At 53.9% G+C, this 21,209-nt stretch overlaps 1 protein-coding gene across 1 annotated transcript; it reads right to left on the bottom strand.

Moving 5' to 3' along the window:
• Positions 1-421: 421 nt before the first annotated feature.
• NUAK2 (NUAK family kinase 2) lies at positions 422-19,257 on the bottom strand. Its single transcript, XM_061159911.1, has 7 exons — positions 18,889-19,257; positions 9,719-9,839; positions 7,146-7,297; positions 6,751-6,816; positions 4,768-4,887; positions 4,239-4,371; positions 422-3,391 (listed from the first exon to the last, which is right to left on the bottom strand). The coding sequence occupies exons 1-7, from the start codon at positions 19,132-19,134 to the stop codon at positions 2,328-2,330; spliced, it is 1,902 nt and encodes a 633-aa protein (XP_061015894.1). The 5' UTR covers positions 19,135-19,257; the 3' UTR covers positions 422-2,327.
• Between the last annotated feature and the right edge of the window lie 1,952 nt (positions 19,258-21,209).

Consider the following 21,209-nt stretch of genomic DNA (forward strand, 5'->3'; position numbering starts at 1 on the left):
CCATTCTCATTTTTAATGGGGTGGTTCTTTCTAGTCACAGGAGGGAAGAGGGACCATCAGGTAGCCAGAATCAGGGCGTGGAGTCAGGGAACCAGAGACCCCTTCCAGATAGTGCAATGGGACATGTAGATTTACAAAAGATTCCCACCCCCACAGCTTTTAATCAGTAGGGAAGCACTGCAATAATACCTCCCAGTACACAAAACTTAGATGTCATAGTGGAATTCCCCAGAACATAGCATTCACATTATTGAAAATAGTAATATTAGTTTTTTTAAAAACACAGAGCTGAAAACATTAAAATAAATAAGAACTTTCTAGGGCCTTAAAGGCCCTAAGAGAAACAGATACATCCATTCTCAATAGCAGGAGCAGCTTGGAGGCTGGAGAAGTTCAGAGTCCTTGAGGTCCAAAGCGGGGTCCAGGGGAATCTGAGCCCCTTGAGATGAAGTCCATTAGCAGCCTGAGCCTTTTCAAGTCTTTTAGATTCACAGCAGCGACTCTGTTCGCCCTGCGGCATGAGGACCTCCTGGCTGACCTGGTCTCTCCCTCGTGGACAGCTGGTCCCTGGGTGTTCTCCTCTACATCCTGGTGCATAGCTCCATGCCCTTTGATGGGCAGGACCACAAGACGCTGATAAAACAGATCAGCAACAGGGCGTACCAGCAGCCTCCTAAACCCTCTGGTGAGTGAGGGATGTGGGCATTCTCACCCACACCCTCGGTGTCCTCTGCTAATTCCTGATGCAGGAATTAAACAGTGACAGGAAAGTGAAGCTTCCCCGGTGGCTCAGACTGTAAAGAATTTGCCTGCAAAGCTGGAGACTGGGGTTCGATCCCTGGGTCTGAAAGATCCCCTGGAGAAGGGAATGGCAACCCACTCCAGTATTCTTGCCTGGAGAACTCCATGGACTGAGGGAACTGTCTGCAATTGCAGCCTGGTGGGCTACAGTCCATGGGGCTGCAAAGAGTCAGACGTGACTGAGCTATTTTCACTTTCACTTTCCAGGTTTGGAGGATGGGAAGGGGGAGAGATCCTTTGAGGAAACAGAGGTTGTGTTCTCTTACTGCTCAGGTAAGTAAGGAAGGGCACACTCTAGGAGACCATTCCCAAGCCACCCCAGGGAAAACTGAGGGGGGGGCACATTCCAGTTTGAGTGGTTCTGTTAAGGGAAGCACATTGACTGGAACCGCCCACCCTGGCCAGGCACCATAGCAACCATTTGCTTGAGTTGTTTTATGACAAGAGATCCTGCTAAGGAACACAAAACTAATAAACCTCCACCAACTGGAAAAGTTCGGGAAAGGTCCAAAGGAGACACCACGTGTCCGACCACCTCCCAGAATCCTTCTCTCTGGCATCCATCTTGGCTGAACAAGGCGTGCACCACCAGGAAGGACTCTGAGTCAGAATGATTGGCTAAAGACAACCCGGAAACTAATCCCATCACCATAAACCCCGAGACTGCGAGCCACTGGCAGAGCAGTCCTCCTGGGTTCCCTTGCCCTCCTGCTCTCCACCCAGGTGCCTTTCCCAATAAAGTCTCTTGCTTTGTCAGCACATGTGTCTCCTCGGACAATTCATTTCCGAGTGTTAGACAAGAGCCCAGTTCTGGGCCCTGGAAGGGGCCCCCCTTCCTGCAACAGCTGGTGAATAAGGGAATGTGTATGTGAATGAAGAGCTTCCAGCCCCACCTTGGCAGGACGGCATCACACACAAACTTACTCTTTACAGGAGCTAGGCACTGATAGAGCGCCCTTTCCAGCTTCTGTGGCCCTACTATGGGGAGAGCACAGGCGACCCTGTCCCCGCAGGAGGGCGGGCATCCAGCAGCGACCCTGGCCGGGCCTCCACGGCTCAGTGGCTGTGGCGCCAGCATCTGCTTAAGAAGTCCAGGAGTAAGAACTACACGGCCCAGACCCTCCAGGGGGACGCCGCCCCTCGCCCTGGTATGGGCGGCCTCAAGCTGCCAAAGGCATTCTCAAGAAGAAGGCGTCAACCCCCTCAGAGGGGGCAATGGGCAAGGCAACCTGGAAATTAACAGGCAACCTGGACTCAGCCACGGGCCTTCCTCACTGCTTCTCTACTCATTTCCCCTCTAGAGCTACCTTTTTGGTTCCACGGGGCTGAAGACGTTGAACCCTCAACGCACTTCACTTGCCCACTGCCCACATCCAGCCCTACCCAGGGCTCAACTGAACCACCTCAGCCTTCTGGGCTGGGATGTGGGTCCTGGGAGGCAGGGAAGAAGGCAGTCTCCCCCTCAGGGTGCATCCAGCTGCATCTCAGAGCCTGCCCGCACGGGCAATGCCCACCCCCGCCCCGCTTCAGCTGAGCTCCGAGCAGACCCTCAGTCCCTGCTGGCAGCCCTCTGTCCCCTCCGGGCAGTCCAGCAGGGAAAAGCAGCTAGTCCCCAGGGAGTCCTGCCTCCAGCGCCTCAGGCCTCGGCTTCCAGGGCCCTCCGAGGGGGGTGCCTCCAGCCCCATGAGGTCGTCCACAGACACACAGCCCCGCAGTGGGGGCTCGGGGAGCCGTTTGGGCAAGTCCAGCTGGTCAAAGGACTCAGAGGACAGGATGCTATCCTCACTCACGGCCCCTGAGGGGCGGCTGGCCCGGGCTGGAGGGTGTGGGGAGGTCAGTTCATCCAAAGAGCCAAAGGTGGCAGGGGCTGTGTGCTCCAGGGCCGCATGCGAGAACTTGCCGTTGTGTTTGAGGATGCCCTTGCGGTGCGGCAGCCGCCCCGAGGCTGGCGGGGGCTTGGGCTCCACGGTATCCCCACTCACAAACACGTCCCCGGCATCCAAGAGCTCCCCAGACTCGCTGGGCTCAGGGGACGAGTAGTAACCGGACTCCCGCTGGCGCGCCTTCTTGAGGATGCCCTTCTTTGGGAGCAGCGGGCCAGCCTGGCCTGGGTTGGCGGGGCTGGGGCCGGGCTCAGGGTCCTCTCTCGCCCCCTCTGTGGGATTCGACGTCTTCTTCTTGAGAATGCCTTTCGGCAGCTTGAGGCCACCCTTCCCAGGGCGAGGGGAGGCATCGGCGGCCGGGGCCCCCTGTAGGGTCTGGGCCATGGCGTTTTCCTTGCGGGACTTCTTGAGTGAGTGCTGGCGCTCCAGGCCGGGGGCAAGGCCCCTGCCACCCGGCGCCTGCTGCTTCAAGAAGCTGCAGACCTTGGCGCCGTTCTCCAGGAGGGGGCGGGAGGAGCGTCTCAGCCACTGAGCCACGGAGGCCCGGCCGGGGTCGCTGCCGGGGTGCCCGCCCTCGTGTGGGGCCCCCTGCTCCCCAACACGGGTGGCATAGCCCCAGTTGACCCACCAGTGGCTGGCCACATCCTCCAGGGTGGCCCGGCGGGTAGGGTTTACCATCAACAGCCACCGGATCAGGCCACAGGCATCTAGAAGGAGAGAGATAGAGGCTCCAGCTCCGTAGCCACGAGCACGGGCACCCACAGTGTCCCTCCCGGCTTACCCCACAGATGCTAAGCTGGGGCTCCCTCCCAGGTCAGCTGTGCCCTCAGGCAGGCTCCCCAGTCTCCAGGGCCTCAGGACCATAGCCATGTTTATTACATGTGTGGCTCCTTTGCTCCAATGAAATGCAGGCCTCTGGGGGTGGGGCTGGGGTGGGGCTGGGGTGGGGGTTGCCACTCAAGAATATACCAAGGTCCTCACACCCTTCTTCTCACCTCATACATCGTACATGAAAGGACAAAAAGATTTCTAAGGACAAACGTAGTAGGAAATGAAACAACTGTGGCAACGAGGATCTAAACTAGGCTTTAGGAAGCACTTCCCAAAAAAGCATGCCCATAAAGGAAGATCCAGCCCCTCCATCCTTGCAGGTCACAGACACAGGAGGCAGAGAGATAAGAGCAGGAGGTGGGGTGGAAGTCACCTTCATCTTCAGTGGGTTGCCGTCTTCACTTGGAAAGTGAAAGTGAAAATAGCTCAGTCACGTTTGACTCTGCAACCCCATGGACTGTAGCCCACCAGGCTGCAATTGCAGACAATTCCCTCAGTCCATGGAGTTCTCCAGGCAAGAATACTGGAGTGGGTTGCCATTCCCTTCTCCAGGGGATCTTTCAGACCCAGGGATCGAACCCCAGTCTCCAGCTTTGCAGGCAAATTCTTTACAGTCTGAGCCACCGGGGAAGCTCCACTTTCCTGTCACTGTTTAATTCCTGCATCAGGAATTAGCAGAGAACGCCCAGGGTGTGGGTGAGAATGCCCACATCCCTCACTCACCAGAGGGCTTAGGAGGCTGCCGGTAAGCCCCATTGCTGATCTGTTTCACTAGCGTCTTGTGGTCCTGCCCATCAAAGGGCATGGAGCCATGCACCAGGATGTAGAGGAGAACACCCAGGGACCAGCTGTCCACCTGAGGGAGAGACCAGGTCAGCCAGGAGGTCCTCATGCTGCAGGGCGAACCCAGAGCCCAGTGCATCCGAGGACCCAGGGGCAGAGAGGGCCATACTGTAGAAGGGACTGAGATTCACGGAGAGAGGTGTTGTCATCTGCCTCAGCTTGGGGAGGCTGGCTGGGGGCCAGGAGAGGTAATGGGAATGCAGAAGGTGTGGGGCACAGAGCCAGGCTGTCAGGGGTCAGGGGCCTTCAGCTCTCATGCCAGTTTTGCTACTCCCAGCTACAGAACTGGCTAGGCACTGCTTTGGCGGGGAAGTGAGGCTTGCAATCTGAGAAAGGGAATCATTAGAAAACCAGCTCATCCCTCTCTCAAAATCTAAGCCGAGAGATTAGGAGGAGGCCAGGCACTCACCTCTGGTCCCGTGTAGGGCTTTCCATTGACGATCTCGGGCGAGGCGTAGAGCGGGCTCCCGCAGAATGTCTGCAGGAACTTGCCTTGGTGGTAGAGGTTGGAGAGGCCAAAGTCGGCGATCTGTAGGATTGGGTCAAACACGGACAGGGTCACGCCAAGGCCTGGACTGTTCTGTAGCTCCTGGTCTGCCCCTCTCCAGAGCCCGAGGAGACACAGGCCCTGGCAGGAGCAGAGGGTGCCCATGACCCCTGCCCCATACTGGGCACCACCAACACAGCTCAGGCCCTGGAAGAAAGAGCCCCTCAGAGGCTGAGTCAGTGAGGTGTGCCTGGGCAGAGGTGAGGGGAGCCCCGGGTCCTCACTGTTCCCCTGGCCCTTTGCTCATACTGCACTCCACTCCACAGATGATCACTCTGCCTACACATGTCCTACACACCCAGAAGGCCCACCTCCCCCAGGAAGCCTTCCACGGCCCTGCGATCTCCTCTTCCCATTGAGCCGTTACAGCTTCCAGTGGCTCACAGAAGCCCCTGCTTGTCAGTTCTGTCTCCTCATGCAGCCATGTCGATAAGCTGCCCTTGTGGACCACCTGCCCCCACCCCTCCTGCAGCTCCCAGCACAGCTATGACCCGTTGACAGGACTAACGGCCACTTAGTGACTGAAGGCAGGCTCTTGGTTGGAGGGGGAGAGACAGTGTCTCACATCAGCGCCGAGGACCTCAGAACACAGTCACCCCATGGGCTTGGGGTGCCCTTCCCAGCAAAGGGCTCATCTAGGCCCACATCCAGGCGGGAAAGTGGTGGGGGGACTGGGGTCAGCCCAGGAGACCTGAGAAGCCACAGTGAAGGCAGAGCAAAGATTAGGGCCATCATCATGGCCCAGGAGAAGGGATCATCTTACAGGACCTCCTGAGCCCTCTGATACTGGGGGTTTGAGGGCCCCCAAGCCCATCTTCTCGCTCCTCAGAGAGACCCTTCCCCCAACTCTCCTCAGACAGAGGCTGAGACCTACGCCCTTTTGCTCCCAGCCCTCCTCCCCAGCAGAGGGTCATGTGTGCCCAGGGTAGGGAGGGGCTGTTTATGAACTCTGGCTCCTTCATTTATGGGTTTTATTGGCCTCTTATCAAGCAGTTACCTATTGACGCCCATAACAGGCAGATGACTGGTACAGATGGGAAAGTTCAGGCCTGCCTGGATTATGTGTATTTATTGGCTCTGGCATCCCCCTCCCTGGTCAGCATCAAAGCGAGCCCCACCTACTCCAGGAATTGGAAAGGAGAATGAACTCAGGGCACCTCAGGGCACAGGTTAGGGGCCACTGGGGAAGAGGCTGTGGCCTGAATTCGGGAACATTCTGAGGAGGGTCCAAGTGCAGAGTCAGAGCCCTCCCAGGTGTCTGCAGGGCAAGCTCTTGCTCCCTGCCTCTTCCAGCCCTGAGATCCGAGCTTACCACCTCAACACGAACTTCTCAGACCTAAATTTAACTACTTAACCATGGGAATTCAGCAGCAGAAGGAAGCAGGAAGCTGCCGCTGGAGTGCTTGCTGTGGTGAAAGGTGCCAAAGGGCTGTTTAATTGTAGCAGATTAAAGTGCGCATGCATGCGTGTGTATGTGTGCATGCATCTGTGCATATGTGCAGGTGGGGCAAATGCAGGCCATGGCCTCTCCCTGCCAATCCTAAGGCTGTGAGCGAAACCAACCCTCGATCTAGACTCCTTCAGCCTTGTGACGTTGAGGGAGTTAGAAGACTTTGGTTCCAGCTGACCTTGCTAGCCATGGGACCTTGTGCAAGACACTCCTTATCGTGAGGCCTCAGTTTTCAACCCACAGAGGGAAGTGTTGAAATGGAGGACGGCTGAGGTCCTTACCAGTACTCAACTCCTTCTGCAACCCCCTAGAGACTTAAAGATGCTTAGCTGGAGCCAGTGCAGAAGGTCTGGCGAGGGGAAGGGGAGCAGTTTTAAACAAGAAGTGAGGCTCACCTTGATATTTCCGTTGGCATCCAAAAGGATATTCTCCAGCTTGAGATCCCGGTGGACAACCCCATTCTGAAAGAGGGAGGGCAGGGGTCAGGGGAAGGCCATCAGGAGAGACGGACTTGAGGACCTATCCTGGACAGTGAGGAAGCGTCAAAGTGGGGGTAAGCTCAGATAGGCAGGGAGCCCATCTTTACCGGTACAGGCACAACAAACCACAGGTCCTTCCAACCCCGGCCAAGAGACCTGAAGCCAGAGACGCCAACACTCCCTCCGCTGAGTGAAGAATTACACCTCGCCTTGGCCTCCTCCCTGTGTGATCCCGGTGTCGCGGGGCCTCTCTGGGGAAGCCAGCCGCCGGGCCCGGGGACCGCCCCCTCGGCGCCAGCGGGCGCGCGCACCTGATGGCAATACTGCACAGCGGAGACGATCTGCCGGAAGAAGTGTCTGGCCTCGCGCTCGCTGAGGCGCTGCCGCTCGCTGATGTGGTCATACAGGTCGCCTCGGCTGGCGTACTCCATGACGATCACGATCCTGCCGCTGTTCTCAAACACTGGGGCAGAGGGGGGCAGCAGAGTCAGGCCTTTTGGAGGGCTCGCTCCCGCCAGGGGCCACACCCTCCCGGCCCCAAACCAGACGTCTGTAAGGGGGCGGGGAGGCTGCCCGCGGATGCTCCCAGCACCTTCCAGGAGCAATGAGTTCAGGCCAAACGGACTGGCTCACCTCCCTCTCCTTGGAAGTTCAGGCTTCTGCGCATTCTTACAACTACCCTATGAATTCCGAGACATCACTGGATAAGAATGAAAAGTCAAGCTCCCTAGTTCAGAATTCAGTACTTTCTTGCTTGGGCAAATCTCTTCCAGATAGATCAGTAAAGACACAGGTTTGGGATTCGAATCCTGGCCCCATCACTTACAAGCTGGGTGACCATGGCAAGTTATTAAATCAGTGCGCCTCAGTTTCCTCATTTGAAGAGGGATAATGACAGCAATTTCATAGGGCTGGGGCAAGAAATAGATAAAAACAAGTGACAGCTCTTGGGCTGGCTGAGTGAGCTGGTGTGGAGCCTGACAAACAAGCCAGCATTCAATATATGGTCCATATTGTTATAGTTATTATTAGCATCCTCATGCATAAACTTGAAAAATAATACCCAGAAGATCAGAAGAGGGATAAAAGCATATGAAAGTGGTTTGTAACCCACGGAGAGCTGAGACACTCATCACTCTTAACTTCTTTGATTTCCCGTCCAGAGTACTCAGGCCCGGGCCTTGTACACAGAAACAATCAATAAGTATTTGATAATTAATTGACTGGCTGGGCTCCTGGCGGTCAGCCTATTCTAGCTGGCTCATCTCCACATATGGGAGGGGCCCACTTGCCACCACAGGCCTTGTCTGTCCTGGAAAAGCAGGGAACGGCTGGTTCATCAAACTGGCCCTTCAGCTGGGTGTGTGTCAAAACATGCATGTCCATGACACCGCATCTCTGTGTCAAGCGGGTCCTATGAGTCTGGCTTGCTCAGCCAACCCTAGAGCGATTCCTGTCTAGTCTGGGAGAAGGAGCTTAGAGAGGAGGCTACTCCCAGGGAGAGTCCGAGCTCCCAGGCAGCTGGGTATCTGGCCAGGAAGACTGTGCTTTTCCCCAGGAGAGCACCGTGGCCCAGACTGCTGGGGCCTGCCTAGAGACTCCAACCCGTGGGTCTCTACAACCCTGCAGGGTGTGTGTAAACTCTGTGCCATGGAACTGGGGGTCAGAAGCCAGCCAGGGCACATTCTGGAGAGCAGCTGTGTTAGAGGTCAGTTCCCAGGACTGGAGCTTTCTCCTTAGTCCGGATCTCTTGAAGTCTGTGGATGGGGATGGATCTGGGAGAGCTCTGCCAGTTACATAGTAACTATGATACCCCAACATCCCCTGACTCTGAAGGTGCAATACAGAACAGTTACATCCTAAGCTTCAAAGAACAGTTCCCAGACCTAGCTGGAGATACGGGTTGGGGGAAGATTTCACACACACACACACACACACACACCAACCACCAAGCTTAGCCTGGCTTAACCAATACTCTATCATCTGCCGACTCTCCCCTGGGGGGATATACACAGAGATACAATTAGCCTTCTCAGCCACTTGCTTGGCTTCCTCATGGGACAGGTTCAGGCCAGGGGACCATGGCAGTGTTCTGCTCTTAAGTCTTCTTCTAAACAGAACTTGAGAGAGGAGACCTCTCTTCCTCCCACCAGGAATATTCAGGCTGAGGGCAAAGCCACAGGCTCCCCTCCTCCCTCCTGCTGCTCCTGCCATTCCTCGCTTCCTAAGTGATATTATGTAAAGGCTGCCAGCAGACAGGCGTGTGTGGGAGGCTGCTCCCTGTCTTTCCCGCGTCACCATCTCTCGCTCACTTTGTTGTCTGGGTCACGGGGAGCAGGGCAGCTGGAGAGGAGAACCAGCACTGATGTCAGTGCAAGAGGAGGCTGAGAGATACGAGGACGGGTAGGAACCAGCCTCACGGCGGGAGTGATTCAGAGGATAGGAGGCCTGACTCTTGAGACGTACAAAGAAAAATCGCACCCACACGCCTGAGACAGGTGCAGGTCCTCCGTGTGTTTCAGCTGCCCCCACAGTGCCAAGGCTCTCACTGGGTTTGGGGAGGCGGTGTTTAAGTGCAGAAAACCTAAGAACAAACATGCCTACAATCTGTGGAGTTCCTCTCTTGAGCTGAATACTTGGTGACATTAAATTTGATCTTTGCAACAACCTTGTGACGCAGGTGAGATTATCTCATTTTACAAAAGAGGAACTGAGACCCAGAGACTATATTAAATTAGTTGCCCAAAGTCATATAACAGGCTTCAGATCCAGCTCTTGCCCAAGCCTAAAGCCCGTGCCTTTTTTTTACTCCTGTGTGTCATCTGTTCTGACTGCGCGTGTGCACGCACACACACTCTCAGCTTCAAATGCTCTGCCTCTGTACCTTCGTGGATGGCAATGATGTGGGGGTGGTTGAGTGATGACATGATCTCAATCTCTCGCCGAATGTGCATCAGATCTTGCTCATCTTTGATTTTGTCTTTCCGGATTGACTTGATGGCCACCTGGGAACAGAGGATGCAGGAGGGTGAGGAGAAAGTCCTGGCAGGCAAAGGCATCCCTGAGGACACTCTGGGGGAGCCCTGACCCTGGTGATCTGCCTCCAGCTGCTACAAAGGCCATAGATTGCAGCCAGCGAAGCCTCTCCACCCTTCACTGGGGCAGGCATCAGAGAGGCTAGAGAGAACCTTCTCTGGCGAAGATTCTTGCCTGGGTTGGGTGCAGTTTATGTAGCAGGAATGAGGATAAGTCAATCACCTCACTTGGAGTACGGATAGGTGAAGACGGTAGGTAACAACGTGTACTTGTAAGGCTGATACTTCATGATTCAAAGCAAATTTATCTTGCTCCACCACGAGGAAAGGACTGGGCCTCTTTTGCTCCCCACTGGGTGGTGAGCACAGCGCCTGGCACACAGTAGGCACTGAATAGCCATTTGTTGCAGCTGTCACTGAGCTGGCCCTCTCAAGCAGCCTGAGAGGCAGGCGCGGGAAGCACCCCCATCCGCATTTCCAGGTGAGGAAGTGCGTTCCTAGAGAGGCTGTTTCCTTCCTGTTCAACGTCACACAGGCACTCACTGGCAGACTGGCTTGCACTGTTGACCCACGTCTGATACTTCTTCCACCACAGTCCTCTAATTTGCTACAAACAGTCTCCAGCTAAAAGGTGGGAAACAACCCAGAGGTCTGTTAACGGATGACTGATCAGACAAGATGTGGTATGTTCACACAATGGGAGAATGAAGTACCAATAAATATGTGCCCAACACGGACAGACCCGGAAAGCATGCTCAAAGAAGCCAGACACACAGGGACCAATGCTGCATGACTGTACTCATCTGAGTCACTAGGACAGACAAACGCACTACAGAGAGGAGGAGGCTGGTTACTAGGGGTGGGGGTGCGGGGGCGACGGGCAGTTATTGCCTAGTGGATACCAAGCTTCCATTTGAGATGACGAAAAGGTTTTGGAAGTGCATAGTGATAATGATGTACAGCACCGTGAATGTACTGAATTGTACACTTAAAATGATGACAATGGTAAATTTCATATATGTCTTACCCCACATACAAAAGTGAAGTCGCTCAGTTGTGTCTGACTTTTTGCGACCCCATGGACTGTAGCCCACCAGGTTCCTCCGTCCAGGGGATTTTCCAGGCAGGAGAACTGGAGTGAGTTGCCATTTCCTTCTCCAGGGGATCTTCCCAACCCAGGGATTGAACCGAGGTCTCCCACACTGTAGGCAGACGCTTTACCGTCTGCACCACCAGGGAAGTCCCCGCTTACAAAAACGTCACCCAAAAAAGTTATGAAAAAAGTACTAGCCTTTTCAGTCCAGGTGAATAGTAAGGTCTCTCCCCCAGCAACAAACCACCAGACTGTTAAACAGAGTCCTCTGGGCTTTGCTATCTTGTCTGTAAAGGTGAACATCCCATATAAGGATTAAACTTTGGCTGGTACGTGTGGTGGGTTCAGGAAGGGTGGAGTGAGGCAGAGGAAATGGAGAAAGAACTGCCAAGAAGCCGCTTCAGCACAGCTCTTAGACACAGAGGGGTCCGGGCCTCTGTCCCGCCAGGCGGAGCAGGGTGACAGAGGAACAGCGTGGGTGGAGCGCGGGCAGTCGGCGAACCGGCCCTCCAGGCTCTGCTGTCCTCCCGCGGCCTCGGGGCTCCGAGAGCAACGGGCTGCACTAAGGAGGATGTATGCCATGCCCTCCTCTGCTTCTGGGAAACGGCCGTATACATGCCACGGGCCGCGGGAGTCGGCCGCGCGGGCGCCAGGGCCGGGGAGGGTGAGGCGTCGCCGACGCGCCCCTGACAGCTCCCGTCCCAGGGCACGAAGGGCAAACACGAGCCTCCCCCTTCCCCGAGCCTGGCGGGCTGTAAGAAACGTGCAGAAAACGGCCCATAGGTCCCTCCCCGGGAGGGTCTGCCACCCCTCCAGGTTCAAAAGGAGCCCGCGGGCCGGCCGCCCACCCCCTTTCCCAGGGCTCCGGGCAGACAAAGGCTTCCTGCTTCCGACGCGCCCGCGGGGCTGGGTCCCCTCAGCCAGGAATGCGGAACCGCCGTAATCCGCAGAGCCGCGCTCACAATGGCCGGTCACCCCAGCAACGGGCCAGGGACGGCGTCCCCGAGAGAGGGGCGGCCGGGGAGCGGGGCCGCGGCCCGCGAGAGGGGCGGCCGGGCGGGCGCGGACAATGGCGGCGCGAGGGGCCCCGCTGCAGCTGCAGGGCGGCCGCGCCTCAGCGTCTCCTCACGCCCTCCACCCCTCCTGCTCCAAACGACCCCGAGGAGCCAGCGGAGCAGAAAAATCCCCGGCTTAGAACTGGACAGGGGCTGGGGATGGGGGAAGGGGCTTAAATCCTCCTCCAACTACGGGGCTTCAACCTGCAGCTTGGTTCCTCATCACCTCTCCTATACCCTTTTTCTCCCCCTGAAGGGGAGATATTATGGACTAGTTCTTTTCTCTTTAAATTCTTTGTCTTAAAAATCAGGTAATACCGTGAGCTCTTCAGAAAAAGGGCCATAAATTGAATCTATTTATGTAAAAGGAAAATCACATATAAATCACATACTTAGATAATGAAACAAATATTTGACAATTTAAGATACATATGCAAAACCTAGGCATATCTCAGATGTACAACTGTGCACACACAAACATATACAATGAGCAAATCACTGTAGGCAGGGTCAGAGCTCTAAAGAAGACAGGCAGAACAGAAGAGAGGTCTCAAAAAACTAGAGGGCCCTGAGGGGTGCTATGAGGAGTCACTGCATGGATAGAGGGTGTACAAGTTGAACCCTGAAATCCATTCTGGAAGCCTGCGATTAAAACCAGAATTGTTAATCCTCCATGGACAGTTCCATTCCCCTGCCAGCTCATGCTCTGGTCTCAGGGGGCAAGGTTAAGGTCCCTCCCACCATTATCTATACTAGTCTTAGGAGACCACAGTTTGGCTGGCACTTCCCAGGAAGGAAACAGGTTAGGTCATTCCTCAAGCAAGAGACAGACAAGAAGAGCAATGTGTCACTGCCCGGGTGGGCCTGGGGCAATTCCCCCACCCACCCTAGCCCCATCAGACAGGCCTCTAACTGCTGGAGAGCCTGTCAAAGTATATGAGATATACCAACAGCTCAGGCTTACAAGGAGCTCAGCATACAGAAGACACTCAACTGTTTACTGGTGAACACAAATCACAAATAAATATTTATTGGTTAAGTCACTGGGCTGATCCCTGGGACCGATGGGACCAGTGCCCAAAAAAGATTTTCTGCCCTTTTTGTGAGGCATGGGTGGAGTCAACCTTGTTTACTAGAACTCATTTCGAGGGACCTTTGTTCTTATATGCAAGATAGTTGAGCAACCACTCTCTAGAATTAAAATATAGTGACCAGAGTAAAGGAAGAGAAAGATAGTTGCTGAATGGATCACCCAGAGACAGGAAAGCCACCTGCGTATGGACAATCCTGGTTCATCCTATGTAATTAATAGTGCCCTTTTTACTCTCTGAAGTATTCAGGCTGAGATGTTATATTACATGGCCACCCTACTCAGAAGGGCCAGGAAACTGAAACACAATAATGACAATGTAAATGTGAACATCAGATCAGTGGAGGGGTGCCAAGAGCCCAGGTATCTAATCTTTATTTGCCCCTTTGGAGCTATGCAACTCAAGACAAGTCACTTAAATGATCTGGTTAACTGGTCTGGCTAGTTTTAATGTCCTCATCTGAAAAATAAAAGGGCATTTATTCTCCAAACATTTGCTGAACGCCTACTACATGTCTGGCACTACGGTAGGTGTTGGATTCAGACAAAAACCAGACAGTCCCTGCACCAAGGCCCTTGATCCACTCAAGTGTGATTGAGATCCCTGCCTGCCCAGGGGCTCCAAGAGCACTGGAGAGCTTTGCCTGGAGGAGCAAGGCGAGTCACCCCTGGGAGAAAACTTCATTTTAGATCTTGAAGGAAGAGTGGGGTTTACCAAGCCAAGGCACATAGGCTTTTGGAGGGGGGCAACAAGGGCATTCCAGGCAGAGAGAAAGGTTTAAGAACACACCAGAAAGAAAGGAAAGGAACTATTCATGAATTTGCACACTAGGATCTCTAAGCTCGCTTCTAAACTTCAGCATTTTCTGTTGAGCTTCTTTAGAAACGGGTCACCTGCTACCATGCCAGGAAGGTGCTGGCCAAGGATTGTTATAATGGGCTTATTCAGAGGCCCCATGCCATAACCGTGTTAACCTGCCTGAGCAAAATTCCTATTGATACCAGCCCAGTGATTTTCTTGATTCTGTGGCCCTGCCTGCCTGAAAGGCAGCATGGCTAATTCCCCATCCCATTTTGCAAATGAAAACACTGAAGTCCAGAAAGGTGACTCTTCCCAGATTCCTCAAGAAGGCCAGGCTGTCAGGATCCAAGATGGAGGGTTGCTGCGTGGAGAAGCTACCATCTCAGAAGACAAAAGGTCCTTACAGATGCTCTGGCCTGCCTTCAACCCCTGGAGAAGGGAATGCCCTACACCATGCCTTGGGCCGGGCTGTGCAGTACCACCAGCCACCATCAACCCACTTACAGACAGACAGACAAACATGTTGGACAGACGGGTGCTGAGGTCAATTGGTTAAACACTGCCTTCTCTCCTTCTAATCCCCACAGGAACTCAGATCAAGAATAATATGTATTCCCGGAGAGGATGGCAGAAAGATCTTAGAAAAAGATGACCTACAGGTACTGGCTGCAGATGACAAGAGAGAGGGTACAAGCTGGGCATCTCTGGTCATAGCTATCAGCCAGAGTTGGAGCCAAGATCCTTGACTCCTTTTTGGCCTTTCACGGAGCAGCTGCCTCTGAGAGGCAGGGTGAGGAGCTGGAGGATGACCCATTTAGATTACAGAGGAGAAGCTGGGCTGGGCTGGCAGAGTGGGGATAGGCCTGGGGGTGGCTCACCATCCCACCAAGCCTTCCAGAGAACCAGGCAGGGACCAGGAATGGGTTCTGAGGGGAAGGGCGCCACCTCCCCTACATTCCATGCTGTGCCCACCCCTTCTTTGCCACCCTCTGGCCTGTTCTGCCAGACAAGGCGCTTCCCTGCCCAGCCCTCCTGCACAGCTTGGCCAAAGCCCAGGAACAGGAGTCACCTGCAGCCAAAGTCTCTCTCCCGGCCCTGAGCAGGCAGGTGCAGCAGGAGCTGGGAGGGCAGCATCGCACAGAAGAGGCCGCTGGCAGCTGGCCAGGTGGGAGCCCTTCTCTGGATCAGGGGCTAAAGGAGAGACTGGGGCTCTGAACAAGGCAGAGACCAAAGGGCTTAAGAAAGTCGAGCACAAGCCATTCTCTTCCTTAGGGCAGGACAGACCCAGGATGGAGGGCCCCCCCCCCCCCCTTCCCCAGGAGAGGGAGAGGAGGACCGTGACAAAGCCGGCCTTGCTAGGGTAACACCACTATGTGTGTCGGCTACTGTGCTGACATGCATATTACCTTATTTAATCCTAGGAGAACCCCACGAGGCAGGAATTATTATAATCCCCACTTTACAGAAGAGGAAACTGAGATACAGAGAGGTCCCAGGGCTCGGAAGCAGCAGAGCTGGGATTTTGAATGCTTGCACCCTGATGCTGAGCTGAGCAGTTTTCCTGACAAAGAAAAAGCCTCGAATGTAGGGTGGTTCACCCACTCAGGATCCCTGGGCGCAGGCAGTGAGGACGCGGGGGTGGGGGTTGTTCCCAAAGACTCCTCCCATTCTGTGTGTGCCTGGAGCTCTGGGAAGGGCAGCTGGAGCTCGCTGCTGGAATGACAGAGCAAACTGAGGCAAGCCCGGGCTCAACCCAGAGCCAGCTCCCAGTCCAAGACTCAGTCCTGCTCATCTCGCACTGGGTGGTCAAGTCAGGAGCCGATGTTGCAGGCGTGCCACTAACCAGGCCCAGGACATGTCACCTGCCCTCCCTGGGCTTCAGTTTCCCCATCTGTCAATGAAGGAATCAGACCATCTCAGTCATGTTCAAACATTTTGAACTCCCACACAACAATCCAATATATAAATGAGACAGAAGCTCCCCTGGCCCAGATCACTCTCCTCTTGGGACTCCCCTCTGCTCTGCTTGCGCAGATAAGAACTCTATGCAGACCACCCTAACAGCTGCGGTGGCCTCCACCATTCCAGGCACCCAGCAGGTGCTTTTCTTCCTGCGGGAGGGCGTAGGTCAGGAGAGCTAGGAGAGTCACAGGAGGAAATATCATGTGGATACCAGGAATGTACTCAGAGCTAGAAGATCCAGAGCAAATATTTATTTTTCCTTTAATGTCCTCCTGAGTAGCCCTTAGTCCTGCCCACCTGCCCCTCCCCCCAGACAATCCCATCAGGCCCCTGAGAATCCCATCAGACAGGCTGGGAATTGGGAATGGGGCGGAAGTCACCCAGCAGGCTTTCCTCTGACCCTCTTCCCCAAAGACCTTGGTTCATTTTGGGGGAGGTTGTGGGCTGCTCCCACAACTCCTTTCCTGGGGCACCAGGTCGGTCTCTCTTCAGGGAGGACAGTGAAGAGGCAGGAGTGGGGTGCAGTGGAGAAGAGGATTCCTCTCCAGAATTTAGAGAAATCAGAGTTTAGCAGTGTGTAGAACTGCTCTCCCAGGAGGACGGAGGCCCTGAGCAAACTCCCAGCAGAAGTACAGGGTGATCTATGGATCAGGGAGCAGGTCCCATTCCTACTCATCTTGGCTCCCTGGAGACAACAAGAGACTCGAAGCCAGGGAGCACCTTCTGAATTCTCTGTTCTGATGTAATAAGAGCTGGGATCTCTGCCTACAGCCACTGAGGTTTGCAAACTGAAAGCTGGTTTATCTCATTCCAGAATCAATGATCTCTCCCTTTATCTCTTACACACACACACACCCCATACACACGCAGTGACCCAGGTCAAGAGCTTAATGGGATTTCTGAATTTCAGTCTCAGTTTCTGGGCCACCCACCCCACCCCCCCACCATCCAGTCTGCCGGCCAACAAGAGGTATGAGCCACAAACCACAAGAAGCTATTTTTCAGCTGAGCCCCTAACAAAGCCTGGGTCCAGCAGTCTCAAGCCTGGAGGCTTATTGGGCCGTCACACTTTATAAAAAGAGAAAGAAAAGGAAAGTCAGGAAGTACATGATTGCCCAATAGCTGTAACCTGGCAGTGGGCACCTGGGGACTGTGCCAGGCGTTAGCAGGAAAAACATACTCGGTTCTATTGATGGGGCCATAATCCACTCCCTTTCCCCAGCATCCACTCTCCTTCACCAATGAAATGACTTCCTGAATTTCAAACCAGCTACTGGCTGCAAAAGCAAACAATCTGGGGAGGTGACTTGCTGCCATAGCCAATAGGCAAACCAAGGCCACGCATACATGTACATCTCATAACCAGCACCCAACTGGATTTGGCAAAACAATCCCTAAACCACCTGCTTTTAAAAGGCTTCTTAAAATACAGATTATTTAGGGACTTCTCTGGTGGCTCAGATGCTAAAGAGTCTGTCTGCAATGCAGGAGGCCTGGATTCGATCCCTGGGTTGGGAATATCCCCTGGAGAAGGAAATAGCAACCTACTCCAGTAGTCTTGCCTGGAAAATCCCACGGATGGAGGAGCTTGGCAGGCTAAAGTCCATGGGGTCACAAAGAGTCAGACACGACTGAGCCACTAACACTTTCACTTTCGACCTTTCTGGAGGTTCAGTGGTTAAGACTTGGTGCTTCCACTGTAGGGGCACGGGTTTGATCCCCGATCCCACATACTGCACAGTGTGGCCAAAAAAAATTCAGAGTATTTGGCCCCATCCCAGATCTTCAGAATGAAATCCTCCCTGTGCGGAACCAGAGAAGCGGTTTCAATAAGCACCCAGGTGATTCCAATGTACATTGAACTCAAGTTAGGGAACCACTGTTAACTTCTGCAAACTTGCCATCCTTTTAGGGCTGGTCTTTCCAAATATAAATATCAGTTCTCATTGCGGGTTCTACTGTCAGAAAACAATTTACTTATTTATTTTTATTGTCAGAAAACAATTTAAATTCATATTTGTATCTCATTCAATCATCATAGAAACTCTGAGGGAGCCCATATTTTCTTCATTTTTGCAAAAGGAGAAACTGAGGGTACAGAGAAAATAAACTGTATAAGGTCCTACACATTAAAGGACTCCCCCGGTGACTTGGTAGTAAAGAATTCATCTGCAATGCAGGACATGCGGGTTTGATCCCTGGGTCGGGAAAATTCCCTGGAGAGTGAAATGGCAAACCATTCTAGTATTCTTGCCTGGACAGTCCCATGGACATGGGAGCCTGGTGGGCTATACAGTCAATAGTGTCACAAAAGAGTTGGACATGACTGAGCAACTAACAACAACCCACAGATTACTACTACTATACACACCTACATCCCAAATGAACAGGACACGTCCCTGAAAAGGCCCCAAATCCAAAGGTATCTTTCACCAGAGCCTGGTTTCACATTTACCAGAATTAAAAACACATCATAATAAAACTTTGATTGAATGTCAGAGCTGGCAAGGACCTAGATGTCAAACCCACCCACGACCCTCAGGAGGGAGGGATATCTCCATAGTCACCTGGGCTGCCAAACTACCAAAACGGAACTGAGAAACTGGTCGCCTCATTTTTTTATTTACTCGGCTACACATAGGCACTACTCCCCTACTAAGATCAAGTGCGTTTTACTTCCTCTTCCCATGCTACTCCACTGGATAGTCCGTTACAAACAAAATCCCACTGAAGTCTCATCTCTAGGGAGCCTCCTCACCCTGCCTCACTTTGGAAACCATCACTTGCTGACGAGTTGTTGGGGTTCTCAGGTCCACGACCATTGTCCCTACACTCATGGACAGACAAATGTACAGAGAACACCATCAGCGCGCGCGCGCACACACACACACACACGAAGACTGAAGGCGGGCAACCCCACCAAGCAGGGCTCTGGCCCCCGGCCCACCCTGCGCCCCCCACCGGCGTGGCCGAGCCCAGAGCCCGCCGGGCGGCGCCGCTGAGGGCGCCGCACTCACCAGGCGCCCGGAGCTCTCCCGCGCCTTCTTCACCTTCCCGTAAGTCCCCTTGCCCAGAGTCTCCAGGAACTCGTAGCGGTGTCGCAGGTTGTGCTTGTGGTGGTGCCGTTTCACCGCCTGCTTCTTCATCAGGGGCTTGGGCGACTTGAGAAGCCCGTCGGCCAGGGGCCGGACCAGCTCGGCGGCCAGCGCGGCAGTGGCCGAGGGCGCAGGGCCGAGGCGCCGGGGGAAAGGCAAGGACTCCATGGGCAGACGGCTGGCGCGGGCGGAGGGGGTTCGGCGGCGCAGCAAACCCGGGGATCCGGACACCTGTACAGCTCTCGCCCGGGAACCCACGGTTGCACCTGCGCTCGCGAGCCGGCGCGGACCTGCAAGCGGTTATGAACGCCCGAAGCCCGAGGGCGGGCCACGCCCCCCGGCGCCCATTGGTCGGGCCGCCCGGAGCGCGTGACCAGGGCCGCTGGCATTGGCTCCTCCCGCGCGGCGAGGAGAGTGACAGTGAAGCCCCGCCCACCGGGCTCCGGTGGGGCTTGCAGAGGAAGGGGCGCGCGGGGCGGCAGCTGGGGCGGGGCGGGCTGCGGTCGGTGCCGCCGACACCCAGAAGCTCGGAGAGCCCCTGCACAGCTCTCTGCCTCTCAGAGGCTCTTGGTCCTGCCTCGAGCCACCTGTTGTCCTTTCACCGTGCTGTTCTGAGTTGGCAAGAGGCAAACCGACAATGATACAGCTCCCCAAAGATTTCTCCATCCTGAGTAATTTGCTTCTCCCAAGTCAAAATCCATAAAGTCACTCGACCACTTCTTGGAGATCATAAGGAGGAAAAAAGGGATGGATTGGAATGGAGGCAAACTCTCAAGTTGGAGGGCTAGGGGAGAGCCCTTTCAGGGTTCTGAGTTCTTCCGCCTTCGGTCGGATCAACCTTAACTGTATCCCAGACATGCAGTTCTGGGACGTTCCTGATAAGGCTTCTAAGGTTGAGTGAGTTCCTCAGGATGTGGTAGAACTGATGAAGCAGGGGAAGGAGGTAGAGCCAATGGGAAACATCCATTCATTAAAAAATATATTACACTCCTACTGTTTAACTTGTAAATAGCTGCCCATTCAAGTTTTCCTTTCTGTGGTTTTCGAGTCTGGTTTTTAAGGTCTGAAGCAGAATCCTCAGTCCAGAATCCCCATTGTGAGTGTCATATAGAGTGAAAAGAGACTATCCATAGGCTCTACTCTTTCCTCTAAATGTGGGATGTAATGGGGAGAAAGGAACATCTCTCCTTGAGTCTTGATAGTAGATCAGTCCTGTGAAGGGTGTATTATTCTGTCCAAGGCCACACAACTGGTGAGAAATGGCAGAGCTGGGATTCAGAAGCCCCGGGAGGATGCTGCCTCCAGCTGTGTATTCAGGGCAGGCTGAGGATCAAGAAGGACTAGACTCCCAGTGTCTGAATTTTGTATTTAGTCTGCCCACTTTCCTACTTCCACTGTCCTTTATAGTGTGAGTTAGGGCTGGAGAATGGGGCCCTTGGCTTCCTTTGTAGCTGCAGAGGATCCACTTATTCAGGAAACCAACCCCAAATCTGGAGGGCCACAGGAGGTGGTAGCCGGTTTGGCATTCTCCTCTCTGCAGCCTCCCCTTTGGCTCTGAATTATCTGAAAATAGAATGAGGTCCAGGTGAAAGTTCCCCTGACCTGCTGTTTCCTTTCTGCAATGAGATTAACATCCATTCCTGGGATCTAGCTAGCTGGGGCCATTTAGATAGATAAGGGCTCTCAAGAGGAAGCATGGGTAATATAAGAGCAGCCACAGGGCTGAGTGTTAGGACCCCTGAGTTCTAGTTCTGACTGATACCTGCTGTATCTGTGGCCTTTGACCCCATCATTTAGTCATTCTGCAAATACTGGTGCCTACTCGGTACTACCTATGGATCCGAAGGTGACAGGTGGCTTCTGCCCTCAGAGAGTTCTTAATCTAGTGAAAAGTAAACAAGCAAATCCTAGACAGAGGCAGATGTATCCATGATGGGGGAGAACAGAATGCCCTTGGGGTATATTTCTGGAGGGCGCCTCTAGCCCTCTCTGGAAAAGGCTGGTCTGGGGCAGCTTCCTGCAGACAGAGCCTTTTAGGCTGAGACCTGAAAGATGTGAGACAGTTAGCCAGATGAATCAATATTTTCTCATGAGTAAGGTGAAAGAATTGTACAGATGAATCTAAAATTTCCTTTCAAGCTTGATCTAGACCCCTATGAAGTCTAGACTAATTTAGACCTAATCTAGACTCCAGGTATCCCTAATAACATAGCCCATTGCTAGGCACAAAAATGCACTCAGTA

The sequence above is a fragment of the Dama dama genome, chromosome 14 (assembly GCF_033118175.1).
Source record: "Dama dama isolate Ldn47 chromosome 14, ASM3311817v1, whole genome shotgun sequence".
In the NCBI taxonomy this organism is placed as follows: Eukaryota; Metazoa; Chordata; class Mammalia; order Artiodactyla; family Cervidae; genus Dama; species Dama dama.

Coding starts and splice junctions, on each gene's coding strand:
- NUAK2 (XM_061159911.1), bottom strand. CDS start 19,134: ATGGAGTCCTTGCCTTTCCCCCGGCGCCTCGGCCCTGCGCCCTCGGCC. Junction 9,840..18,888: donor GGGAGAGCTCCGGGCGCCTG/GTGAGTGCGGCG, acceptor CTCTGTTCCCAG/GTGGCCATCAAGTCAATCCG. Junction 4,888..6,750: donor ATGCCAACGGAAATATCAAG/GTGAGCCTCACT, acceptor CCAATCCTACAG/ATCGCCGACTTTGGCCTCTC.